The sequence below is a fragment of the Chaetodon auriga genome, chromosome 2 (genome assembly GCF_051107435.1).
Source record: "Chaetodon auriga isolate fChaAug3 chromosome 2, fChaAug3.hap1, whole genome shotgun sequence".
Classification (NCBI taxonomy): Eukaryota; Metazoa; Chordata; class Actinopteri; order Chaetodontiformes; family Chaetodontidae; genus Chaetodon; species Chaetodon auriga.
The window spans coordinates 24136097-24154573 of NC_135075.1; the positions used below are offsets into that span (position 1 = coordinate 24136097).

Genomic DNA, 18477 nt, shown 5'->3' on the forward strand with positions numbered 1-18477 from the left:
ATCCGTCACATTAAAACTGACACGATTGCATGCCCAGGCTCAGGAGCACTTCAGAACGCCTCTGTCTGTCACAGTTTACTGCTGGATCTGCAAATGCAAGCTAAGACTCCCCGGACCGTGTTCATAGGCAGTGGTTTTGGAAGTGTCCCTGAGCCCATGTAGTGATGTCCACTACAGCCGGCCAGTATTGTTCTTTGGCCTTTTCCTTTGCGTACAGAGATTTCTTCAGATTCTCTCAATCTGACAGTGAAATCCTCAAATTCTTTGCAATTTTATATTGAGAAACATTTTTCTTAAACTGTTGCACTATTTGCTGCGCAGTGTGTCACGGAGTGGTGAACCTCTCCCCGTCGTGACTTCAGAGGGACTCAGCCTCTCTGCGTCGCTCTTTTATACCCGCTCATGCGACCAACCTGCTGCCAGTTAACCTAATTAACAGTGAGATGCTCCACCAGCTGTTTTCTCTTAGCATTTCACCTTCCAGCTTTTTTGGAAGGTGTTTCAGGCATTGAATTCAGAATGAGTGTATATTTATAACAAACAATACAATTAATGAGTTGGAAGATGAAATCTTGCCTTTTCACTGTGTTCAATTGAATGTGGATCAAAAGGGATTTGTAAATCATGGCATTCTGTTTTCATTCATCTTTTACACAGAAGAATCATGGTGGATTTAATTATTCTTGATCTGCCTGCAGCGTACATGGAGCTGAATTTGTACAACCCCTCTTAGTTAGAGACGCCACAAAGATGCATGTTTGGTTGAATATAGTTTATTGAGCCCTGTTTAAGCTTGGATATCCTGTCCTTACTCAGGCAGATGTTTAAGCGAAAAAAAATAATAAGTAGTATGATGAGAAGTTAGTGTAAAATATGCAGCCCCGAAAGCTTCAAAATTAAATAAATAAATAAAATGTGAATAATACTCATACGAATGAATTCAGACAAAATGCTGTGAAAACTGTGAAATTGGGAAATAGTCCAATAAAATGTGAAATGAAATGTTATTTTTTTCCTGCTTCTTTTGAAAATAAAATACTTTATTTTAAGTGACTTTCATGTCCTCTTTCATCACAACATCTTTGTGAGTCAATCAAGACAAACAGGCCAGAGCCAGTTATTTAATTAGCTGTTATTTCATTTGCTTTTGTTCGCTCTGCCCTGTTTTACCTTGACTGAGAGACTCTGTAATGGAAAGTGATGTTATTTAATAAAATGCTCAATGAGGAAAATATCAGGGTGAAATGAAAACAGACTTTGGAAAAAGGGACATTTTGAGATTAAAGCTGCTGAAATAAAGTGATCTGGAGTGAATGAGAGAGAAACTACAGGAGTACAGTCTACAGTAACATTGTCACAGTGGTACTTTGAGCTAAACGCTAACATCGGTATGCTCACATTCCCACAATTAGCTAACATGCTAATGTTATTTATTTATTTATTTATTTATATGATTATTTATTTCACATCGATTTCTTTTAACACTTTGGGTCTCCACCCGGAACCAAACACCCACCAACATGAAATGCAACAACTGTACAGCAGGAAAAACCAGAGTTGACAGCATAATATTTATAAAGCAGGGCTCCTCAATGAAACAATATGAAGAGAATGTATCACTCTTAGACAAAAATTACACTTAAGTGGCATTTTCAGGAGAGTCACAGCAGGGATTGAGGATCCAACTGAAGTCTCCTCGTCTGTACCCTGCAGATGAGATGACAGACGCCCCGTATTGTCTGGCTGATTGTGTATATAACAGCCAGGACCAGACCCGAAAAAGAAGCAAAACAATCCTGACCACATTTTCAACTGTGTCAGGAAACTGGCCCTAATTCAAACAGAGAAAGTGGTCAGGAAGAGCAAAACGAAAAGACAAAGCAAATATCACTGTGGGCGTTTTCTGCAAGCTTGCAAGTGTAAGAATAACTGGGAATCACATTAGTGAAAGATAAACAGGCAGATCATGCAAATGACAAGGCAGTTCATTTATTTATTTTTCTTCTGGTTTTTAATCTGTGGTTATTCTGCAGCAGGAAAAAGCCTCAACAGCCACACTGTTTTGTCCCCTCCCCTCGGCCCATGCACAGATAAGCCTTCATGCAGCAGCTGCCAGCTGTTGCTTCAGTGTTGGCAGTGGAAGTGTGTACCATTGGGGTTGGTCAGTGCACGTGATCCATGTCACCTTTTCATCTCAGGCTTGGATTTTCAAGTACATGGTGGTAAGATAGTGTGTCCTTTTAGTTGTAGGTTTCCATCTCTTCCTCCTCCCACTATGCTGCTGCCTCATACTGGGTGAACAAACTGGTAGACCAGTCTCTGAGACACATCAGGCTTGCGGATGATGCCCTTCTTGTAGTATTGACGTATGGATCGGCTCAGCTTGTCATAGTTCATAGCAGGACGATTCTTCCTGAGCCCCCAGAGTCTGGCAACGTGAGCCGAGTCCTCGATCTTAAAAATACCTGGTGGAGTCACATAAATTTGTTAACATTATTTAAACCAAAAGTCTTATCACGATTAAAATCTCTCACAAATTTTAAAATTCCACGTTTTACATTTACTTATTTGCCATTGAAATATTGTTTTTGTATAGTTTTAAACTTTTTGCTTGTGAGATCTTGTGTAAGAGTCAAAATGAAGCCGTTAAAGAGGTGAAGTCTCAGGTCAAGCACTGAAATCAGTTGAAGTGCAGGCATGTAAAAGAGTTGATTTCTCATTTAGTCAGGTTATTGACTACAATGAGCTTAAAGTATAATTACACACACTCGGATGTCAGGGGACGAGTAACAACCAAAAGTGGATGAAGTGCCGGTTAAAGCACTTAACATTTCAGTTCAAATGTAAGCTCTGAAAGCAGTGAGGTACAGAGTGAAATATAAAAGCAGTTGAAAAGGCATTTGAGATGCGACAAGTGAAGGCAGGTGAAGTGTCAGTTATAGTGTAAGCAATGAAAAGTAGTTGACCTACAAGTTGAGTAAGAGCTAAAAGCATCTGATCTACAATAAATAAAAAACATATGTTGTTTTATTTTTACAGTGAAGATACCTTTTTCTTTATTGAGCCAGCGGATGCAGCGTCCATAGTTGTGAGGTTTAAGCAAGAGCTCTCTGAGGAACTGCCACAGATGAATGGGCTGACCTGAGCAAGACGAATCTGCCTCGGACCAAAGCTCCTCGCCACCTAAACAACAGCAGCGTTTTGAACCTTAAGGCCACAGTGTCGTGATTCACAGCGAAAAGCAAACATTTACGAAGGCCCGGGAGATTACGAGGCCCTTCAGGTTTCCAAACTAGCAGGAGACACACACACACAGCAGGTGCCTGATTTTGCATGAAAAAAAGTTAAATAATTTTCCCACTGCTACTTAATGGAGTTAAAAGTTAACAAACATGTCCTCCGTTGTCAAACAACATTTCATTTTTGCTAATTCTGTTCTGTTTGTACGAGGAAACCAAACCTACCGGTAGTTTTTGTATCTCCGACTGAACACCTCTCTTTCATCCAGGCAGCTGGAGAAAGAAAAGAGACGGATGTTTAATTTAAAAAGTTAGATTTCTTACTCTTTTCTGTTTCTCCAACGTGCTTCCTTGTCCAAAACTGAGGCTCCAAAGACAGAGCATGTTGTGTGTTTTACAGTCTGTAAAGCCCCAAAATCAAAACTGACATGACTTGACTACCCTCATCCAAACACACTGGACATGAACACATAAAGACATGCTGCACACTCAACATGCTAACAGCTCCAAACACTGGACAATGCAATCATTGTATGAGCTGCAGCCGGCTACTATGAACTTGTCAAATAAATATGACACACACCTGACTTCCATATGTCCAGGTGTGCATGCAGAGTGTCCCCGCACTGTGGCGAGCGCTGGCGAAACTCCTCCTCGCTCATGGCGCACAGGTCCTTTCCTGTCAAGTCCTGGAAGGCCTTTCCTGCGTGGGGCAACCTGTACAGATGTTCAGTCCACAGCAGCCACTTCTGGACATTCCCTGTGTTCCACTCTATAGGGTCTATGAAAAGAGAGAAAGATAAGAAATAGGTGAGAAAACTCCCAGCTGTCCCTGCTGTAAATGACCTGCTTTGGGGTTATTCCGTCAGTGAGATCAAAGTCCTATTGGTTCATGTTACCTCAATTAATTTCCCTTTTTTTCAGCGTGTATTGTGTTCTGCAACTTTAACACATAATAAATTTACTTAAACCACAAGGTAATCACGCTTTTATGCCACTGCAGTTCTAATCAGTAGAACAGATGACAGGGGATTGCACAGCTTTATGACAGCCAGAAGCCTTACAATACATAATGCTTCCTCTGTTTGCTCTGTGAACAGGAGACCTCGCCCTTAAGACTGTGTACACCACTGATGGCAAGAGAGAACCATCACTGTCACAGTTCAAGAGAACTCATGCAAAGGTCAGGATTAAACAGATCCTGGAGCAGGCAAACACGTCTTTGCGTCAGTAAGGATATGATTGATCTGATCTGTCATCTTTCCTGGACTCTCCACACAAATGCAAGTGTTGATTTTGGGAGCAAGATCCAGTAGCTTAAATATCGGTGACTCAACATCCCTTTGCGATTTGCAAATAACGGGCAACATATTTTTGTGTCATAAAGAAGTCCATGTATACTTTAAAGATTTGTTTCTTCAGTTATATGTCTCAGGAGACAAACTGCAGTAACAGGTGTGGTGGAAGTCAGCCTACCTGGGGTGATATTGAGCAGTTTACAGGCTGTTTCAATGTCCTTCAGCACTTCTCCCACCACCATGCTCTGCACCTGCTCCAGAGACCGCTCCTCCTCCTGCCCCTCCAGCCCAGGAGAGAGTCCCTGTTCCTGGCTGTCAATGACTGGGCACTGCTCTGGCTCCTCCTGGGGCTCCATGCGAGTCATGGGTACAGTCAGCGTTGGGGAGGCCTCTGAAACTTTCACCAGCCAGGTGGCGTCTTCAGTGAGGAGCATGTCAAAGCAGGAGAGGTAGAGGCCCGGGATGCCGCGCTCCAGGGCTTCCACGCTTGGTTTGGTCTCCCCCAGGTCCCAGGGTTCTGCGGAGTCCCTGTTTTGTTCCAGGATGGCGAGGGAGTCCTCTGTCATCCCGATCCGGGATCCATACACTGTGCCTTCTGATAAACCGCTCAGTGGATTTGACATAACTGGTACCTGGAGGCAAGGGAGCAAGAAAGCGAAATTAAGCTTTCAGCGCAAAAAAGTGTCTGTGTGTAATAATTCTGAATAGTGTGAAATCAGAAAGAATCAACAGTCTTCCAAGGACGACAAAAGATAAGCTCATAATTTAAATCTGCAGTCGACAAGAGTTCATAAACAGTGTCCGACAGCATTTTCAAGCAATCCAGCATCACTTTAATTCAAATAATTTCATGCATTTAAAAGACGATACCTTCTCTGATAGTTCCTTTCCTGCGATTCTCTGGCTGCTACACCAGCAATTGTTTTTGTTTAGCAAGAAATTCCATCAGAGCAGCTGCAGGCAAGAATCCCTTTTCCAAATGTGTAACGAGCAGAACTGAGGTGAGCGCTGGCTGATGCTCTATAAGAACCCTGAGCCTAAGATTCTGGGGAAATGACCCTCAAGACAGTTAACACACACACAGCGCTGACAGGCATGGGGCAAAATGGATTTGACTGAGTCTCTTATTTGTGGGTCAGTGGCCCAGAATGGCTGATGTCTTGGGGGTAGCTGACTTGTATTGAGACCTGAAGCAGCTCCGTCGCTTGCCTCGGCTTTCAAGGTGCCGTCTCTGCAGCCCTCTGTCTCCACTGTCAGCTGGAGTTTTTAATCAAGTTAGGTAATGCAGAGAAGAGCGTGCACAGAATCTGCACAAAACCACACGTCTGAAAACATCTGAGGCGTCTTTATGGAGACTCGACTGATAGCTGCAACAACTTCGTCTTAACAGGAAATTGCCATCATAAGTGTTCATTTATGGATGTCAGCTGTAGCACAAGTGTTGTAATCTCAGAGTGAACTCGCATATGGCTCCAATAATGTGTGGCTGCCACAGCTGGCATATGGGAAGGCACACTGCTGTCACACACCAGGTTATCAGCGCTTGTAGCTGATGCCTCAGTAAAGGAAGTGTGCTCTCACAGAGCACATGTTCAACGAGAAGGCATTATTTGCAGAGACACAAAGAAATTAAAGTCTCGTAAAAATTTGCAAAATTATATAGTACATCCAGCAGCCGCAATGAATCCAGGACACATTAAACCTGTCTCATAGAAAAAAAGACATGCCCACACGCTGATAAAAGAATAGGCTCTTCAGAAGCAAAAAGAAACCATTTATTCTATTTGCAAAATGTGAAATAAATGCACCAAAAACCTGCGGATGATGGTCCTGTGATGGAAATTTTTTTGTCTTTTAGCCTCTCAAGAGCCTCTTCTCATTCGTTTCTTTTGAGTTTGGCTGCACAAAGCTTACACAGCTTCTTGAAAACCTGTATTCAAGAGTGCAAACTCTTTCATCATGCTGATGTCAAACCTTTCACCTGATTCTTTTCTTACGGACACTTTAATTGTGGAGCTGCTAACAACTTTTGAGACACGACATGTTTTCTCTTTCACCAAACTTCCCCAGAGTTAAATGAAGTTATCTTCCCCGCCTCAAAAAAGATTCCCCTTCTAGTCCCCAACCCCCCACTGTAAAACCTCCCCCTTTTATCTCCAAATTTCTCGGAAACTATAACCCACACTCCCTTTCACTCCTTCAGGAGTCAGATTAAAAGCCACTGGTATCCCAGCCTGGCTGCTGCGAGTCGACTCTGCCCTGTAACAGCTTGCGCTAAGCCCATTAGCAAAGCAAATTTAGCCATATTACCTTCTTCCAAAAGGAAGAGGGGGCACAAGAAAAAGACACAAACACACACCCCTGTGGAGAGGGATTAAGACCCTGACTGATCTCTAAATGAGTTTGGTCAAGACGCTGATATTCATTTCAGGAGCATTAGCGTTTGCTCCATTTACTCTGCAAAGTCAGCCTTTGACACCGACGGAAAAGGACTCCCTCCATGCAGGCGTCCGCCCTGGGAACCATATTTCTTCTACATGCTTGGTCTCATTTAACATGAAAAAGGTGATTATTTGAAGTGAGGTTTGCATTATTTTATAAGGCTGTAGCTGTGTGGTCAGAATTACAGAAACAACAACAAAACAGACCAAAAAGATGCTCAAATGTTCCACAAGAAGCTAATAATGTGATGAAGATGTGACTGGGATCAAAATATTGTCCATTAAATAAAGATGTGGTTTGGCATTACCTTAACCCTGATATCATAAAACTCTCTTGAAGTGAAAGTGGTAAAAGTTGCAGAGTGATACGACCAATCTGGCTTGAAATTAACCCGTTAGCTCATTTATCACTGCTGCTGAAACAGTTACGTGACAGAAGTCAGCTGAGTGTTTAGATTAAAGTTAATAAGTAGTGATTAAAACAAGCTCTTCCAGAAGTGTGTTTGACCTGGACGAGTTGCAAAAGAAAAGGTCGTTGTGTGAGATCTGAGGAGATCTATCTAATAGTGACCAACATGTGCATCGAGTTCGGCTCCTCACGCACAAAAAAAAAGGTCTGTGTTGTTTGAGTCTGGCGTTAAAGGAGTGTGTACAGCCAGGCGTGACTGTTTGCCATGTGAGCGTTAAAGGGAGATTTTTTTTTTTCCTTGTTATTGTTTCTCATGGGAAACTTGGACCAACTAAGGAAGTCATTGTTCTGAGAACAAGGAAAGAGGAGTTTCATCTTTGTTTGTGTGTGCTCTTTGCTCAATATGACTATTGCTGGGAAGAAAGCCTGCAGGCTACAAGAAGTGATTAGGATCTGTTCATCGCTGCCTTAGACCCCTTCTTTACTGGTTTTAAACAGTGAGATGTGCAGGTGCTCTGTTCACATTATAAATTAGGTTTAGGTGTAAAGCTTATTTTATGAATTGCAAATAAAGACTGATTTTCTGTGCATGCCATTGCAGTGGCTTCTACCTTTTATTGCTATTAATACTGGTATACAGACTATCACACCTCTCTATTTCCTATCTGCAAAACTCATTTTTTAATTACATGTTATTATTCTCCTCTACTTCTGCTCTTTTTTTTTGTCTGGATTCCATTAACCGCCATTGGAGGATGTTGGTGCACTCGGTAATTCATTTTTGCTGTTAGTCAGGTGCACTGGCTTTGTGCCAGTATCCCAGGAAACACTTAACCATTGTAAATGCTTTGCTGTTGGTTGGAATTAATTGTGACACAGAGCTTTATTTGCAGTCAGCGAAACAGATGACAAACTGAGATTGGACCTGAAGATTTGGATGTGCAGCTCGTATTGGGATAAAGAAATAAACCTGTCCCCTGTTGTTGCAGATAAGTTGCAGAGATAGTGAAGATATGGAGAGTCTCGCTGTGAGGCCTAAGGCAAGTGCTGATGCAGCTGGATTCAACATGCTGGCTGCCAGAAAATCAGAAAGAGCAGGTAATTGATAGATGTTGGATAAAAAATGTGGTATTATCAGGAACAGGTTTCCAAAGCGTCATTTTGAAATGTAGTTATAGCCAGCGGCATATGTTGAAATATTACAAGGAAGTTTGGCTGAGACAGAAAAGTTGGTGCATCACGAAAAGGAAACTGTGACAAAGTGTAGATGGAAACAGACTTTGCACATAACTCATGACTTAAACGTCCACTGAAGCTTCTGCTCCACTGAGCAGAAGAAAAAATCACCAGGAGACCATGATTCAACCATGAAACAGACCTAAATATCACATTTCCATCACAGACCTAAATATCACATTTCCATCATGTTTTCCCTACACTGTTTTCCTTTGAGGTTTGACTGGAAATCTTTTAATTACATTACATCATCCTGTTGTGTCCTTTTCTCCTGCATTGGTTTAAAAAGCAACAGACTGGAGAATTAACGCCACCAGCTGTTTATCTCCATGTGCACAACCACTATACTGTACCATATACTACTATTATACTATTGCGTCTGACGGCGTAAAACCCCGACCTTGAGTCCCGCTGCGCATAAACAGTAATGAATTCAGCTGTTTAAGTTTACACGTAAAACCTGACTGAACTGAGTTAGGGGTAATATAATAATGATCAGGCTGTTAGCAGGGGGTCAGAAAAGTATTACAATGATTAGTTTTTTGTAAAGGGAGAGTAGTCTGATTTCATCTTTATGTCTAATTTGCACCTTCCCCTGTGAGACTTACTACACAATAAAATGAAAAAGGTAACAGTCTTATTCACCGTGGATCACAAAGGTGTCATTTTGTCATTACTGTTGTATTATATTGAGATTTTAGGGAGGAGGATGCAGCAGAGGTTTTTTTTTTCCTAAATCAAGTCCAAAACCATATTCATGACTCTTAAAAAGTAAAGCCCCCTCCACACTCTAACACAGTCCCTAAGAGACCCTGATCAGCTTTAGGCATACTCCAGGAATAAGACCCTTCCCAATCTGTCATTTTGACCTTCACAGCTGAGTGTCGATGTACAGTCCAGCCCAGGTGTGTTTGCGCCTCACTCTGATTACAGTCCTGTCTTGGGGAGCTGCTGTTGTATTTAATGTCCTTCTTTAATCAAAGTCATAACTGAATCTCACGTCTTATCCTGGACAGCAGGAACACATTCATTTTGAAGACGTCATGACCGTTATGGCTTTTGATAATGAACCCCCCCCCCCCCCAGACACCGTTTATCTGACCACGCTTAGTTTTTTATCTTTCTGTGTGAAAGCTAATATGCAACTGTATGAGAAAAACAGGTGAGCATGAGTAAGATACAGAGCAAACAAAATGATTAACAAGCTAATTCATCTCCTCCACTTTCCTCTTTCTGCCCTTTTAGACGTTTTTCAAGACTTTCAGATGTTAAAGCTTTTCCTGTAAAATTATGCATCAGCACCATAACATTATGTCGCCTGCTGTACATTTATTTTAAATTCATGATTGTCAACTTACTAACTGACTGTGCACAAGTTAACTGATAATCATGAATGATAATAAATGACTGAAGGGTCTTGTTATTGTTAATCCTATACCAGGTAAGTTGCACAGAAGATGCCCTTTATTTTCCCTGAAAGCTGAGATTATGATATCACATCAGAAGCAGCAGGTGCAAGTTGGACATCTCAAATTTCACAGCAACGTGTGCTTATGAAAAGTAGACAATTAGATTTCGTGAGCCTCCAGAAAGCCATCACATAAACGCTCCTCTAACAATTAAAAGTAATGCTGTGAACAAGCAAATTTAGGACATGGTGGAAAGTTAGTGCGTTCTTACCCAGGCAAAGATGCTCTGATGGCCAGAGGCAAGGATTTGACTGGATGACAGCAGATGCAGTGCAGCTCTGGTTCTGCTGAGGATGAAGGATGATCTTCTTTCTGTTGCAAACCAACACGACCTGAGTGCAGAGGTGCAGCAGACAGCACCCTTAAATCTGTGTCTGATTTTTCTTTCTTTTTTCTGATGTTCTGTTGTTGACGACTGTCGCAGAGCCCCCAGCCCGAGGCCGTGGACCCTCCCAGATTCTCTGTTACAATTACACTTAATCTGAAAGTCACAGCCTAAAGCACAACTGCAAACTAAACCTCAAGTGAAAGCACCTGCTGGGGGTGTGAACAAAGTGAGAAGGAGCCAGGACAAGTGAGTGGATGAGTGAGTGCAAAGGAATTCCAGCCCCATTGACTGCAATTTATATTTATAGGGAGTCGTGTTTACCTATGCACACAACCCTGTGTGTGCATGTGTGTGTGTGTGTGAGTCTGAAGTGCCAATGTCTTGCAGATTAGCTCAGACCTCCTCAAACACTACTGGTTGACCTCAGTGCACAGGCGACAGGCAATTCAGTGTGATAAAAGACTAAAAAATATGGTGTCACTTAGACAATAAAGTGGTGAAATGTAACAGTAAGTACATTTACTTGTACTTCAGTACAAATTTAAGGTATTTTACTTGAGTATTACACTTCAACTTCACTTTATTTATTTGACAGCTAGTTATTTCTCAATATTAAGATTTTTAATTAAATACATTCTTAGAGATTAAATCAATTATTTCCAACATTTCCAACAGTTTAAATGCCTGTGAACTGTTGGGAAAAAAAGAACTTCCTCTCTAAACTTCTCACATGGTTTCGTTTAAATAACTGTTAAAGGCCCAAAAAGTACAAAATTATTCATATACAAATACAGGAATACAAATACAAGAGTAAAAATATGCGTTGCAGAGCTTTTCTTCTACGTCATTAATCATGTCACAGACCGTCAGATTTCTGTGGGCACCGTTTGGAAGGACCTGACTCTCAGGTCTGGAACCACAGGATTAAACTACCTGTATATAAAGTAGATAAAACTAGCAGCACCTCAAGAATCTAATAACACCGTACATAATAATATATCAATCAGAAGAACTTTTACTTTTTGTACTTTAACTACATTTTGGTAATGATACTATTACTTAAGGAGGATTTAAGTCTTAATCTTAAGTGTGGATTCAAATCAATCCACACTTAAGATGTTAATATTTGATTAGAAAAACATAAGAGAAAACTGCTGAAGCCTCATATTAACTTACACTGAAAAAGCTTTTACAAGGAATCTCTTCATGGCCAGTTTGGACAGGAGGGACAATCAAAAGAGACAATAACTCTTTCAATGCACAGATGGACATGTGAGTCATGATTCTTGTCCCTGATAACACCTTTTCTCAGGTTGCTTTTGTTGCACTCTTTATTATTTTTTATCCATAAATAAAGATTGGCGACCTCACATACTTTCCAACAAAGTTACAACCAGCTTCAGCTTAATTTAATTTTATTTTAATTTCACCAGGATAATCCACTCAGAGTCTGTGCTGCTCTCTGGGGAGTCCTGCAGGTGATACTGAGCAGAAGTCTAATCAGCCAGACTAAGTGAAAACACCTGAGCAGGTGTAGGAGTGTCAAGTTTATAGCAATGCAGCTGATGGAGCTGGAGATCATTTTAAATGATTTATATACTGCTGGTTCGGCCTGAATCATATGTCAGAAGATCATGTTTGTGTTATGTTGTGTATGTTTTTATAGCATAGCTGCTAACTGTAGCTAGCAGCATTACGTTGATATTGATTTAGCATTAAGTGCTTCCATTTGTCACAACACAACATGACTTACTGTTGTTTTTGTTTTCTTTGGACAGTTTATTGTCAGTACTAAACTTATTATCAGCTGAGTTCAGTCACTCTCATGTCAATTTGACAAATTCAACTAGCATTAGCTATGCTGTGGCTATGGTTTATAGCATAGCTGCTAACTGTAGCTAGCAGCAGTAAGTTGATATTGATTGTTAGCTTAAAGTAATGAAGTGTTAATGACTAAGCTGTAAAATCAAGCTCATATTCATTTAAAACATATTGATTATCAACAATTAAAAGTGAAAGCAATTGAATTATTTGCCGAAGGATCAACTGTGTTTAATTTGTTTCTTATGCACACAAGCAGAGAGGAAGTTATACAGGCGTAATTATTCCTGCAGTGTTTATTGCTGAATCTTTAAACAGGTATTGTGTCTCAGGGATGAAAGATTATTCTTTGTAACGTGCCAACTTCTTTCTTCTGATGAACATGACATCATTTAGAAAACATTCTTAACTCAAGGCCCACATACTCACATTTCAGAGCTTTTAGCCATATCACACACTATTTATCAGCAGTTTGCTCAGGATTTTCTGAACTATAGATGCTAAAATTTTCACTTCTCATATATATTGGGTTAAAACCTGAGCTTATGTTACTATGATTTAATGTTGGACCATCCAAATAAGGTGCTGCCATTCCTTCATGTGGTGAGACATCCACTTTCCACACAACCCTTCTAAACCTCAAGGAGCCAAAAGCACAAAGCACCCAAACTGCATGGAGTAAATTATCACTTGTGCAATAATATGACATTTACACATTTAGGGATATTATTATAAAGTGACAGCACACCACCTGAGACTATGAAAAAATAAGTTTTATGCCTTATTTAAACTAGCAGCATGTCAGTTGAATGGCCAACTTCTTGACCAAAATTACGAACTACATAAAAACAAGTATGTGTTTGAATCTTTATCACTGCACTGTGCTTATACTGACTTTGACACAGATGGAGAAACTGTCATCAGCATCACATCTCACCTCTGAAACAGCTGATTATTTGTGTTCATTTTGAGCTGGTTCATCACCACAAATGTAAAATCTGCCAACTGACCAAACAGTTTTCACTTTGCATAATTTAAGCTGGTTTTAACAGCGTGGCTCTGTCATAGAAAGAAACGCTTGTTATTCGCAAAACAGAGGTAACCCATAAGAAAGACACCTTGAGACTACTCAAATACATCTAATCTTTCCCCTCTAATCTTGTTTTTAATTCATCATGTCGGCGAAGTTCCTTCATGTCTCTTGAAAGCGACCGCTGACTCCTGAAAGTTTCCTTTTCTTTTCAGCTCCAGAACAAATTTTCCATTCTTTTGCTTCCGGCTAGCCACACAGTCTGAATGGAGTAATTGTGAGATACAGAGAGGGTGTGCTGAAAATGCGTCAAGACCTCTCAGCAGCTGAGTGTTTGTAGACACACCAAATCAAACCGTGGACTATGACAACCTCCTCCAGCGGACGATTCACTTTGAAATTGTGGGTTTCATTTGGACATGCAGCATGAGGGCAGACTCTGTTTGCGTTTGGCTTAACCTGCATCCAGTCCATCAACAAAATTTGCATGGCAGTTTCTTCTACTCGTGTTTGGTCTTTTCCTTGGCTCAAGCACAACACTCGCATGGTTGAAAGATAATGAGCTAAAGGAAGCAAAAGACTGGGTGTCAGATATGAAGCCACAATTGGTCCAGTGTGATCTTGGAATGAGCAATGATTGTACAGGTGTCACTACTGTAAACAGGTGTCAGTGATCCACCTGAGTTGTCTTAGCAAAGTCAATAAACTGGTAGTTGTTGAGCTCCGTTGAGTGAAGGAGTGCCATATTGTTAGAATATGAGTATGGAGTGAGATGTCTTCTCCGACTTTGGTTCTGACAGCTCTGCCAACTGTTTTTTGGGGGAGAATCAGAAGGAGAATCAGTTCTTAGTCTGGAAGCTTGTGATGCAAATTACAACTATTACAAACATGCTTCTACTTCACTGTGGTACATCACATCAGGCATGTTTCAGGAGGAAACGTCTGCTGCTGAGTGATTACATTTTGCCAACTGCTTTAATGAATACAACTGACTATATTTTAGCAGCATGTTAACAGTCATGGAGCATTATTAAATTACTTCCTCTTGAGAACAGACAAGGAAAGACAGACAGGCTTATTGACAGTGATGCATTCAACTTTAACGTTACAAGGGCAGTTTGAGATCAAGTTAAGATCCATATCCTGAAGATCTGCTTCAACAGCCAGGCAGCTTGCCAAAGCATCATGCTGCTTGTAAAACAGTTAGCGCTGCAGAGACATGCCTGATCCTGCAGAGGTGCAACAACAACAGATACGAGGTCAGAAGAGGGAATTATGTAATGGAATAGGCAGGCTTGACATGCAGCGGCAGAAGTGTTTTACCTGTGCATGAATGAAGCTTTTTCTCATAAACTGATGAAATATCAGTCCCTTACCAGGTTCTGTCTTATAGGTATAGGCCTTCATACAAACCCTGAGTTGGAGACGCTCTACTCTGCTATTGAGTTGATCAGGTTTGTTTGCTGGGTTGCACCTGTGCGCTCGACAGTGCCAACGTTATCAAACTTCATCATTATTCAGTTTCATGTTACCTGATCTGTTGATATTTTTTGCAGACCAACAGCATGAAGTAATTTGGCAAATGTGAACCTAAAAGCTTTGTTACAACACGAGGGAAGTCAGAGCTTTAAATTATGATCGCATTCTGTTTGATTCTTAAATGACGTATTCCAGCTTGTCCATCTCCATTCACAGAAGACAAACTTTTACTGAATGTATCTTTGCATATCACTTTGTATAGGAAGGACTCTGCCAGCCAGGAAAATTTGAACCAAGTGAAGCAGTAGATAGTTAGAAGTTGATGTCATAGTGTTGCATGCAGGAATAGACACGTCCAGAGAGAACTCTTCTATTGTGTTGCCACGTAGCCAATCACATGCTGCTCTTTTGACCAACATAACGATCAACCTGGAGATTTCACTTTTGCATTCTGCATAAAACTGACGACACAGAGGATGAGACACACCTTTCTGAAGGAGGTTAATAAATCACTTAAAGATCTCTGAAGTCAAAGGGGGAACTGTTTCAAAGCTGGCTGAGCTCATACAGCAACAGCTTTCACCAACACCCAATGAAGAGGAAGGCACAGAGACTTCGTGCCTCAGGGCAAATTTATAGTAGTAATATATTACAGTATGTTATGGTTTCAACTGTCTCTGCGGGTGAATCATTTTTATCAGGAGGCACAAAGTATAAAATTACCACTGCTCGTTTTGTTCCCAAGTTGGAACTGAAAGTGGAAAGACACGTTCAAGAGTTTTATAATTTTTTGTGAAAAAGGAAAAAAAAAACAAAAAAAACCCGCAAGACTTTGATGCCATATGGATCAAATCCAAAGTAAACTGTGTGACTTTAAAGACTTTAAGAAAGTTTAACCTCAAAAGTATACACCCCTTTGTAGATTTTCGGCTTTGGCACTTTTGAGATTTGAGATATAAATATTTTTAACATGTATAAATTTAACATTTTGACTTTTACAGGACTTTGACAGGGCAGATGGATTTACAGTGATAGTCTCTAAAGCATTAATGCATACGGTACTTGAGTAGGCTGCAGCATTTAAAGCAGCCTCCTTCACTTCACTGTAACAGGCTGCAAACACAACAATGAAATGTTGTCATCTCATGAAGTTATTGTCCTGAACCCCATCCAGCATCCAACAGTTACTCTCCTTCTTACTCCGTTTTGTTCCCCACCAGCTCCTGATATAAATATCGGGCTCTCCAGCTGCTAAATGCTCTGTTATGTTCACCAGCTAGTTGCTAATTGCAGCTGTCTCCTTGGTGATGGCAAGAAGCAAAAATGAAAAATGAAGCCAACGAGGAAGCGCAAACAACTGCCACTTGAGGCTGGTTCCACAAGCGAGTAAACCCCCATAGACCCCCGTCATTAAAATGTCCAACTTTATAGCAGAAATAAGTGTGTTTACCGCCTGGTGTGAAACACTTTTGGTCTCTATAGCTAATTTCCATGTTTATGACAACTGCACGGGGGTCAAGTTTTTTTGGGCATGGCTGCTCTGAATGACAGCTAGCCGTTTACTTCATTCGGTCACCTTAGCTCCACCCATGCTGCACCTCTTAGCTCATTTTTGGATTATCTAGGAGTTAGGTGGAGTCAGGGGCTGTCAAGATGGTAACGGCTGGAGCCTCTGACACTGAGCTTCACAATGGCTCTTCAGAAACCTGAGGGTGACCTCACGGAGAGGGCCTCCATGTTTTATACAGTCAATGGGTGATGGGCAGGAAGTGTGCAGTTACTGTGTGCAGTACATTTATTACTTAAGTATTTCTCTTTTTTGAAACTTTACAGGCTATTTCCACTCTGCTATGTTTAAGACGGATTGACATTTTATTAAACTACATATAGCCAAGAGTCATATTGAATATTTCCCTTTGAAGATGATGATTTCACAGACATGTGAAAGGGGCCAGTTTTTGTGTGAGTACTTCTACTTTTGACTCTTCTAGCATCTCTTCCTTAACTTGAGTAAATGATCGTCCTCCGAGCTCTTGATGCTCTGATCTCTTCACAAAAAGCCTGGCTCATGTTGGTCGTCGTTTATGATGCCCGCGGCGCTCCCCACCCTGACAAATAAAATCCCTAATCTAATCACATTCATGCCCTTCCGAGGCAGTAGGAACTCCATCAACCAGATGGTGTATGAACACTCGTTTGCTTCCTGTCACTGCATGCTGCGTCATGTAACACGTCAGACTGTCTGTACAGTTCATGAATTATACTGAAAGGGTAAATAGGAGAGCTGCCTTTTAAACACTGAATGTTTGCTCTTAAATTGCTGATTTTGAGGAAGTGAAATCTAATATTACTGCTGTCATCATGAGACGTGTTTGTTGTGCATCGCAAGAAGAGATTTTTTTAAAGCACTTGTCTTGCAGCAAAGAGTTTTTTATTAAATATTTTATTCAAGTTTGAATTTTAAAACGCCGGTGATCCTGACTGGGAATAAGCACTAATGGATTAAAAACATACCACCATCTTTAAATTGTGCTTATTTATCCATAGGCTTACATGTGTTTGTTTTCTCTGTACGTTTATTCAGTTATATTTATATTGAGCCAAATCACAGCAAAAGTTATCTCAAGACACTTTGCATATAGAGCAGGCCAAAACCAGACGCTTCATGCACATTTGTCTCACTGAAGTTGCTAAAAAGTTACTAAAAAGCACTGCTTTCTCCACATTAACGATCAACTACTCGAAACACTGTCCACCTCTGACACTTGTATTTCATTCCTTCACTTTCATGCTCTCGACGCCTCGAGCTAAAGGCCTGTTTGACTTAACAGAAATGATGGGCAGTTATCCATCATTAACAAAACAAACCTGTTGACTCAAGTGCTATGAGAGATCAGAGGTGTGATAGGAGTTGTGCAGAATCCGCGCTTAAACAAAAGTCAATATTTGTCCTCAGTTGCCCTGTCACACGATGTCTACACAGGCACCGTTCAAATATTCGCCTCAGTGCTCGCCACCTGCATGCACAGTGACATCACGCCCACCAACACACACACGCACTGTCTCTCACAAATAAACACACAGGTACAGTACACCTGTATTATCGTATGCATCATCGCTGGCTCGTTCCACAGCACAGTGGCCCAATTTGAAGGCAGTTAAATGGATCAAGTATTATCAACTATCCTAATCTTTGTGCAGTTTAAATGGAGAGCTGTCACTCTCCATATGTCATGTCCTGTTAGTGCAGGAAGTGGACTCAAAGTACAAGCAACAGCAAACCAACTGATGAATATTTGTGCAAAAGCCATTCATTTTAACCTGAGATGGGTTTCTAAAAGGCCCACAGGAGCCTGTGAAATCCATCCTGAAGGGCAGAGGCTTTGTCCCAGCGACAGGTAACAGATACTTGTGCATATTTGGTGGCAGATAGTTTCTTCGGGAAATGAATGAAAAGTAAATTATACCATCACTAAACAAACATGAGAATTTGAATATGTGGACATGGACCTCTGTTGGACTGGTTTTGTGTCGACCCTCTGAACTGTATCAGTGCGATAACGACTGATAACTGATAGTTTGTTTAAATACCTTTCAGAGAAGTTTGATTATCAGCAAACACTCACAGTCCTATCCTTACGTCTCCTCACTCCATCTGCAAAGGATTTTAAGTGGGTGTACAATTTTTGTCCAGAGACTGTAGCGCCACCTAGAGTGTCCACTGTGT

General features: G+C 40.9%; 1 protein-coding gene across 1 annotated transcript; it reads right to left on the reverse strand.

Moving 5' to 3' along the window:
- Window positions 1–1591: 1591 nt before the first annotated feature.
- Window positions 1592–10675, reverse strand: spdef (SAM pointed domain containing ets transcription factor). Its single transcript, XM_076749434.1, has 6 exons — window positions 10304–10675; window positions 4716–5169; window positions 3823–4020; window positions 3465–3512; window positions 3049–3183; window positions 1592–2465 (listed from the first exon to the last, which is right to left on the reverse strand). Exons 2-6 carry the CDS (start codon window positions 5158–5160, stop codon window positions 2287–2289), a joined length of 1005 nt encoding a protein of 334 aa, XP_076605549.1. The 5' UTR covers window positions 5161–5169; window positions 10304–10675; the 3' UTR covers window positions 1592–2286.
- Window positions 10676–18477: the final 7802 nt, after the last annotated feature.

What these genes read in the sequence shown, in the direction of transcription:
- spdef (XM_076749434.1), bottom strand. Translation starts at nt 5,160, where the DNA reads ATGTCAAATCCACTGAGCGGTTTATCAGAAGGCACAGTGTATGGATCC. An exon ending in ACTGCTCAATATCACCCCAG is followed by an intron (nt 4,021 to 4,715) that starts GTAGGCTGACTT and finishes CTCTTTTCATAG; the next exon opens with ACCCTATAGAGTGGAACACA. An exon ending in CCTGGACATATGGAAGTCAG is followed by an intron (nt 3,513 to 3,822) that starts GTGTGTGTCATA and finishes TTCTTTCTCCAG; the next exon opens with CTGCCTGGATGAAAGAGAGG.